At 30.7% G+C, this 9,967-nt stretch overlaps 1 protein-coding gene across 1 annotated transcript; it reads right to left on the reverse strand.

The window, feature by feature from the left end:
* Positions 1-670: 670 nt before the first annotated feature.
* On the reverse strand, positions 671-2,902 carry LOC102626082 (60S ribosomal protein L7a-2). The gene is made up of 7 exons (XM_006493179.4): positions 2,753-2,902; positions 2,485-2,535; positions 2,176-2,377; positions 1,584-1,753; positions 1,335-1,463; positions 1,163-1,255; positions 671-1,012 (listed from the first exon to the last, which is right to left on the reverse strand). The coding sequence occupies exons 1-7, from the start codon at positions 2,753-2,755 to the stop codon at positions 881-883; spliced, it is 780 nt and encodes a 259-aa protein (XP_006493242.1). The 5' UTR covers positions 2,756-2,902; the 3' UTR covers positions 671-880.
* Between the last annotated feature and the right edge of the window lie 7,065 nt (positions 2,903-9,967).

Consider the following 9,967-nt stretch of genomic DNA (forward strand, 5'->3'; position numbering starts at 1 on the left):
GTTTCGGAGCTCGAAACATAGTGGTAATTGTTGAATTTTCTCACAATTCTTACAAATGGACCTCCTTTGCAGAGAATTTTAATGGAGAACTTCTCAGCAAGAAATATGGCTAGTGGCTCGGCAAGTGCAACCTGAGCTCGAACATTCAAGACCTATGTAAATTGATTTTTATTTTCTATAAATAGATGGAGTAGTTCCTTGCTGATTGGGTTGAAGAACATTTTATGCATCAAACGCGTTTGCAGAAATTATTAGGCAACTAGAACACAATTTATTTTTTTGTTCTCAATTATTGGATCTGTCCTTTCAACGACATATTGAACCTCTCAATTTCTTTAAATAAACATATATTTGTAAAAGTTCTGGCAATACTTCCATTCAATTTCAATGATAGTTTATGCACATGGCAACCGTTCTCAGTATATGCTACCATTAGCTGTTGTATCCACCATTAGCTGACCCACAACACAAAACTTGCACAAGTACCTGCAGCTTCAGCTTTCTAACCAATTGAAAAACAAAAGCCAAAAGTCTTAACCTCAACCATGAGATTAGCACATTCCATTAACAGCTAATATCCTCAAGAAAAGGCAGTGTGGCTATGTTAATTAAAAAAAAATTAAAACTGGGGAATCAATCACATTGCTGCAACAAAAGATCACACAAAATCTATATAGGAATGTGGACTTGCAATAAGTTCCTCATATCAAAAAGGCACATACTAATGGTGCAAACATATAACAGTTCAGAAGTTCAATTAAAAATCTTAATAAGGTAAAATGCTAAGAGACTACATAGAAACATGTTCATTAAAATAAAAAGATGATGAAAGCACAAGAAATAACAAAACATTGGGACTCTCTTAAGACTGAGCAAAATCCTAGGTCAGCCTCTGAGCAGCTTCCTTGGCAAGAAGTTTCTCCTTGGCCTTGGTTTTTGCCTGTGATTTGGAGCCCATAATACCACCTCCCCACTTCTTTCTTAACTCCTCGTACTTGTCGTTGAAGTTAGCCTGAAACAGAAATCAGAAATATTTTAAGGTACACCATAGAGCCGCAATCTAATGTATAATCATTTTAAAACCATGACACCACAGAGATGCAGTTCTTAATCTGCTGAAAACATGTATATAACTTTCTATAAAGATGTAGTTCTGACATACCTTGATGGCCTCAAGGATCTTGCTGAATTCCATCTTATCCTCATTCTTAACTGTTGTCAAACACAATACAGAAGCTGTCTTCTTGTGGACAATCTGTACAAAAGGCAGTTAAGCACAATCAGTAACCATAATCAAGAAACTACCAAGCACACTAACTATTAAGAATATTTACCGATCCCAAACGTGATTTTCCTTTGACAATGCAGTATGGGATCTCCATCTTCCTGCACAAGGCAGGAAGCCAGACAACCAACTCAATCGGGTCAACATCATGAGCAATGACAACCAATTGTGCCTTGTTCTGCAAAGAAGTCAAATAAGCATCTAAATTAGTTTGAGACACTATTCATGGAGGCTTGCAGAGACTATTAATCAAAACACAGAACACATGCAAACAAATAAACAAAAATAATTTGTCTACCTGTTCAATGAGGTATGTCACATGGTTCAAGCCATATTTCACAACAATAGGCTTCTTAGCCTCCACAGTCTTCCCTTCAGCCTCAGCCTGAGCTCTCTTCAAAAGACGTTCCTTCTTAGCAGCTCTATCCTCAGGCCTGTACTTGAGGAGCAACTTGAAAAGACTTGAGGCTGCAAACAGGATGCAATGGAAATAGTAAGATAAGCTATTACAAGTTCAATTCTCTAGTCTCTGAGAATATGAAGACAGAAATGCTCAGAGTTAATCATAAGTGACAGAACAATCGCAGCTGCATGGTACATAGATACACTAAAAACAGACATATTATGGCAAAGATGAAGACTATTGACACAGCATTATAACCACAACAGCTAATCAACCCTTAGCTTCCCAGCTTACACACAATTACTCTCATGTAAAGGCCCTTTCTTTTTATTTTTCACTTTTTTCTTACATTCTCAATGCCAAAAGTTCATAATATATTCACCCACAAAGAAAAGAAATATATCAGTTTTGAAAATAAAATCTGCTGGATTGACAGTTAGGCAAATCCAAGGAAATGCGAAAGCAAAGCCATCTAATATAATCTTACCAAGATTCTTGTCCAAAGTCTTGGTGAATTGGTTCAAAGCAGGTGGAACCTTCAACCTCTGCCTGAGGATCCTCCTCTGCCTCTGAATACGAATAGCCTTGGGCCACTTCACATAACGGTGAAGATCCTTCTTCGGCGGCAGAGCCCCACCGATACCAAACTGCTTCGGACGCTTCTCAAACAGTGGATTCACAACCTTCTCCTAAAATTTTCAACATCGGCAAACAAGTGAGCGCACTAACATCAACATCATCTCTCACTCAAATAAACAAAAATAAAAAATTCCCAAAATAGTAATCGGAGAAATACCGGCTTCTTCTTTGCTGGTGCTGCAGCAACCTTTCCTCCTCTCTTCGGAGCCTATAGAACCAACAGTCCCAATGTGACTAAATTCATTATTACAACGGAAATATAACAAAGAAACCCATTTAAATTATCTTAAGCGCATGAGATTTTCATTTTCAATTCAATGTAAACTTATTTGACAATTAATACACAAATCTTAAACTGAATCAATATCAGGAGCATAGAAATTAAACTAGAGATCGTTGAAAAGAATTAGGGTTTCGAGACGTACCATTTCGTGCCGCTTCTGCTAGGCTCTGTGGTTTTGGAGAACGGCGAATGAAAAGAAAAACCCTAGCCAGAACAGACTAAGTAAGAGGACTTGAAGTATGTTTTATAGTTAGGGCAATGTGGCGTTATATCAATGGGTGCTCTTGTAATTTAATTAAATATGATGGTGCAAAAAGATAGACCGGTCTGGGTTTTGTAGGGTTCGGTATGTTTAATTCAGGTCTACGAGGCCCAAACGGAGGCCCAGACGCCCATATAAGTGAAGCTGCGCGCCATTTTGGGATTTTTAATGACTAGACTAGAGGTACTGCAACCCATGACCAATCCGAACCCAACCCAAATCGCCCAATGGCTTGGTTGGGTTAAAAAAACGCAACCGCAAAACTCAACTTAAACCGTGAGGCTACATTTGAAAGGCGAAATTAGATTGGATTAACTTTTTTATTAGATTGGGCAATAGTATAGTACGTTTACTCTCATAATTGGGGAATCGGGACAGGGGTCGACACCGGTTCGATTTCAGTTTGATTTGTGAATTTTAGGTTCAATTCAATATGGGAATTTTAAAAAATCAATTTGGATATTTCTATTCGGTTCAGTTTTAGTATTAATCAATTCGGTTTTTTTACTCATAAAGTACCAAATCAAAAGTAAAAAAAAAAAAAAAACCTAATCAAACTGAATTCTTTTAGGGTCCAATTCGGTCCAACCAATCCTTGAAAGCCACATGGCATTATTTTAATTTAAAAATGATTTTTTCAATTTTTCGATTAGGTTCTTGAATTTAAAATTTTGAACCGAAAACCAAATAGGAGTGTTCAGTTTTATATCAAATCGAAATATTCAACTTTTTTTTAGAAAAAAATACTGAATATGACAACTAAAGTCGGAATCATTAATAACGTTTACCTCACAAAATAGAGGCAAAAATCAAAATCAGAGTCATGGGGCCCAAACTAATTTGAGATTGGAGACAGATTCCCAAGGGGGAGGTAAGAATCGATCTCTTATTCCTTGAATTGACCATTTTCCCCCATTGAAAGTATAATATTCTAAAAATGCCCTCATTTAAATTAAAAATAGTAGACATTTCTTTATGGCCTGCATCGAATTCTCCATCAAACACTTGCAACCAAGCCTCCATCATAGCCAAGCATTTATGGCCTCCATCATCGATCTCTTATTGCTCAATCATTAACGATCGACCATGGATCTTGCTTCGAGTAGCAGCATCTTCTATTGTCTAGCAATCTCGATGTTGTAATGAACAAAAGCAATAATTTCCCAAATCACAGCAACAACACCTATCATCGTCGGAAACAACAGTTGTTGATGCTTCATCGACTAGGGATGGCAATGGATCGAATTTTGGTCAGTTTAAAATGAATTTGGATATCAATGTACGGATCTAAGACGGATCTGGAGCATATCTAGATCTATCTTAATATCTAAATCCATATCCACTCATCTTTTAATTTTATTTTATTTTAAAAGTTTCTTAACAATTGTGGAATTATAATGATAATAAATTTTATTCATAGCATATTAATGATATTTACCATGCATTTAAACTCTTAAAACTTAAAGGTTAGTTTTGTAAATTTAAAAGCCAGTCAGGCCCAAAGCATGTACATGCAATATTCAAATTGTAAGTCAAGTAATACAACCTGGTAATTTATTTTAATATATTGGCCAAATAATTTTTAAGGAATATAGTTATTCATATATTTAGTCAAATATGGTCATAATAAAAATGATAAATGACTGGATATATATCATATTTAATTTATATGTCATTATCTAATATTGTAAGAATGAGGGTGGGCATGTCGTGGATAGTAGAATGATGAAGGAGATAATAAAATATTAGATTGATCTTACTCCTACAATTACTTTTGAATGATATTTTATTATCTTTCTTATTTATTGTTTTGGTGTAAAAATATAAGCTACAATATTTATTATATTTTTGAGAAAAATTATATAATTTATTTGTTATCAATACATTTTAGCCTTCAATTTTCATTCTAAAAAATTATTACTTTTTTATTACTAAGTTTTAGAATTCATGACGGATTTAGAGCAGATTTGAATTTTAATTTTTTTTTCGAATTTGGAGCAGATATAGATATTTATTTCTTTTTTGGATCTGGATATGGAGCAAAAAATATGGATTCATGACGGATCTGGAGCAAATACGGATCTTGATTTTTATTATGGATTTGGATATGGGGCAGAGTAGATCCAACCCATATCTGCCCCATAACAATCCCTATCATCAACTAATCTCGCACAGAAGTAACAAATGATCTTGCTCACATTAGCAAACGTTGCAAAAATGATGATGATGATGATTTTTCTTTTTTAAACAATGATGATTTTTTTTAAAAAAATTATGATGATTATTATTCTTATTATTAATGTTATTTTTTTCTTTTTTGGGTATATATTATTATTTTTATGTTGTCATGTTTATTATTATTAATTTTATCAATACTATTATTGAACTAAAGTTATTATTATCTTTTATTATTAATAATAATAAGTTTTTTGAATAACATTAATATAGCAAACAATAGTGATAATATTATAATTTTTATTATTGTCATTATTATTATTGTTTTTGAACAATATGACAAATATTATGATAAATGATAATAATTACAATAAAAGACCAAAGACATTTAATAATTTAAAATAATTCATTATAATTCCAAGATAAAATAAACACATTAATGAGAATACAATCCATTCTAATTCTAATTATTACAGTTCAAGTAAACAATTTATTATGATTCATTTTCTAACCTGTTTTGATTCCTGCCCATTTTGATTTTTATTTAGTAAACACACCATTAGATTATATAGTGTTGTCTTTTTGTTTGGTATGATATTGGACAAGATTATGTTAAATTTAATTCAATGAAGCTAAAATAACTATTTAAATAGTATATTATTTTTTAAATTACATTACTAGTTGTTGAATTTAATATTTAATATTCAATATTGTTGAATATAAATAATTGAATATAACTTTTATGTTTAATATTATTAGGTGTTAGTTAAAATAAACTAATGAATTAAAATTTTAATGTTAATTTTAAGTAAAATACAAGTTAAAAATAATTTATTGAATAAAATTTAGATATGTAGCAAATTTGAATTATATTAGGCTATTTAACCCTACATAAACCCATGTGAATATGGGGACAATTAATCTGTCATAGACAAATTGTCTGCAATAGGAAATCAAACAAAATAAAAAGAACAAGTGATAAATCAATTAATTCAAGGAAACACAAACTTTCATAAACATATTTTTGATACTTTGAGGGACCAAATATCTCAAATCACAACTACTCAGTTGCCAAATAAAAATATTTCAGCCTACCGATATTGATGCTAGTTTAAATATTAGATTACAAAATTTGAGCCTAAAAATTAAGAACAAAATAGATCCCATGTTTCTTAAAATTATGTAAAAGCAACAATTACTTTTACTTAATCAAAATAAACTATGATAACAACTCTAGAAAGATAGAGATAGCCTCATAATAAAATTACTTAAACAATTATTTTTTAGAAGAGTGTACCATTCTCTTCTCCCTAGAAAATACCCTTGTTCTCAAGGTTAAAATTTTTGAAGTAAAAAGTCTTCTCGACCTATCCCTTGGTCATTGTATTTTTCATCACCAACTTTATTTCTCTATAGCAAGCACAACAAGCATTCAGTGGAGTCAATGAAAAAATTTGAAGAACCTCCATTTGTTCTCATTGATTCCCCACTGTGACGCTATTACTGTCTTCACTCTTTGCCAACTACCATTAATGAACTTGGTTTCAAATGGTTTCATCTTTTATTTATTTTTCTAGAAACTAAAATTCGGGAAAAGAGACGTTAGTTGTTGTGTTTATGAATAATAACCAAGCTGTGATGCTAAATGTTACAGATACAAATTGTCTACCACAAAAAAATCAAATAAAATACAAAAAATAAGATATAAATGAGTTAATTCGAGAAAACCAAAGCCTCCACATACATATTTTTGTATTTCAGGAGAACTACTTAGTTGCCAAATAAAATATTTTAGCTTACAGTTATTGACATCAATGCTAGTCTAAATACTAGCTTGTAGAACTTAGATCTAAAAATTATGAGCACAATACCCCATGTTCCCCATAATTATGTGAATACAATAACTATTTTTGCTTAGTCAAAATAAATTATGATAAGAACTCAAAAGAGATAAAAATAACTTAAGAATAAAAATAACTGAAAAATTTATTCTTTAGAAGACCGTATCATAATTCTATGAATTTTATCTTAAAATTTGGACTAATTTAATAGTCTTGACAACAAAACATGATTTTGGATTGTATTAATTTTTTTAACCCTTAAAACTAATCTAATCCAACCTTTTATCCAACATTCAAAGACAACCTAAATACATTAATATAAATATGCCATCCACTGATTAATCTATTACCTAAGCAAGGTATATGTGTTTGTCAGTTCTATGTTTCATTTGATAAGTTCATCTAGTCTTGTATTGTACCTTTATCTCTTATTATAAGAATAAAAAGACAACTTATTTTTATCTTGTTCGTTAGGCAATAAAAAATAATAATAAAATTTATCAAACACATTTTATTTTTAAAAATTTATAATCCACTTAACAATACAATTTACTAAATGTCTAGTTAATTTTTTTTATTTTTTATTTAGCAACTTATTTCATCATCACAGTAGAAGCAACTCATTTTATAAGCTACAACAATTACAAAATCGCCTTAAAAATTGTTTACCCAATCCACATTTTTTATCATTGGATTTACTAACATCAATGATTACAAATAAAATAGTCTTTAACCATGCTACATGGTCGATAATATTGAGGAAATGAGGTTGAGCCATATAATTCTCATTTTCTTTTAATAAAAGTAGATTTCTTACCGCATATTCGTGGGAGAAAATTCTCAAACTTAATGCTTGATAAATCTCTGGCTTGTAGTATCCTAACAAGCATATTGTTAGGGCATACAGTTTTTAAGAAATTATTTATGTAATCATGCTCAATCACTATGAGATACCACATATGATTGATTCCAAATAATTAACTGCTCAAACCAAAAAAAAAAAGGTGCAACACTACACATGGAATGTTGGGGATACAACTTTTGTTCCAAGTCATTCGTCATATAACTCGTCATTCATTGATAAGTGATGTCAAATTATCACATTAGTGATAAAAATAAACGCACAACAATTTACTAATGATATGTCACTTAAAATATAAATCTAAGTAATACTAAACTTATTCATTTACGATATTTTGTTCGTATTCTAACTAATGAGACATCTTATGCGTCATCCAGGCACGTTTAAGTTAGATTTGTAAAACTAAAATTTTTTAATGTAATACAGATGAAAATAAATAAATGATTATCTATCGGTTGAGAAACAATTGAGTATGCATACACATGAAAATATTATATACTTGATTGTTGTACGGGTATATTATTGCAACGGATTAACTAATTAGACAGCCTGAACTACATTGGTCAAGAAAGAAGTTATGTCTTAGATTAAGCACTTTACACTGCAATGATTACTGAAATCAATAATTGGGAATTTGGAAAGATTGTCACGTTCAGAGCATGCGGGCCAATGGCCATTGGTTAAAAAGCGTAATGAGTAGATAATATCGTTGTAGCCCTTGATTTTTATATTAAATATATTTACTTTTACAAGTTCTAAATTTTGATTATTACACACTAATTTTTAAATAGAATAAAAATCTTCATCAAGTTTGCGACACTTCATTAATCAAATACTATTTCAACAAGACACTCTTTCATTTGTTTGGTCTCTTACGGTATAAGCGAAAAGGTCAAATTCAAGCGTTAACATATTAAAAAAATGTTCATTAAGAAACAAAAAAAATATTTAGAAATAAACCTATATTTGGGTGAGTCACATATTAGTTATGTTAAAAATGTAGAAGCCTCAGTCATATTCAAATAATATAAATGTGGAATCATTTTCAAATAGAAAATTAGAGGGTAAGAACCATGAAGAGCACTAGAACTCTTACATTTGTGGAGGTAGAAGAACCGTAAGTGAGAAAGTTTTATCCAAATCAATACGAAACAACGTCATTTACGTCATCCATCAAAATACAAAGTTCATGGCAAACGATATCGTCTTGTATTAATTTGGTCGGTGCTTGATCAACTCTCATGCTATTTAAAAATTTATCCTAATATTAGCAAAAAAAAAAAATGAACACTTTGTTATAATATTAATTAAAGAAGGCTTATGATATTGAAAGGGAGAGCGGGAGGTTTGTATAGACAAATGAGAGAGGAAATCCCGTTGAAATTGCAAGTGAAATGTTTACAAAGGCTTGAAGCCAATTTATAGCAAAATAGTGACCGACCCTTTGAGGTGAGATTTGGAGGGAGGATGACGTTTGGCAGGTCAAGAGTAGAACTTCGATTCTGAGTTTTATTTACAGATCAGAACATGAGTTTTTGTTTTGCACGTAGAGCGTAACAGATGCACCACCAATCATATTAAAGAAAAAAGAAGTGGGGGATGGATAATTACACTATTCACAGTCAAGGTATAGCGACGACGATTGGTTTGGTGGTTTATTTGATATTCAACACGATAAATTTACAACTCTTATCGAACAAAACGTATTTAACCCAAAATAATAGGGCTATTGATGTTATCCCCAATTAGTGAGGAGGGTATCTTTAATCTGTTAAAATAAGGTTACACACTAAACTATTAAAAATATAAAATTTAACAAATTTCATAATTTGTTAATTAGTGTATTGAAATCAAATTTTTTTTATTTGTTAGTAGTATTAAAATAAGAATGCCTTCATTAAAGAATATATATATACACATTAAAGTTGAAGAAAATTATTAAACTATATAATTTAATAAGATAATAAAAATATACTATTAAATCATGTGATTTAATAGTTTTTATTGTTATTATATTATTAAACTAATCTTAGATTAGAATTTTTTTAAAATTTTAATAAATTCAGGGTCTGAATTAGAATATATAAAAATATTCTACTTCAGAATCATTAAATTTGTTAAGATTGGAGAACATTATTAAACACTTTTGGTTTATATTTACGTTTGTATATATATAAAATCGATTCGGGGTGGGGGGGGGGGATTGACACAGACGTT

This window comes from Citrus sinensis, chromosome 4, assembly GCF_022201045.2.
Source record: "Citrus sinensis cultivar Valencia sweet orange chromosome 4, DVS_A1.0, whole genome shotgun sequence".
Lineage (NCBI taxonomy): Eukaryota > Viridiplantae > Streptophyta > Magnoliopsida > Sapindales > Rutaceae > Citrus > Citrus sinensis.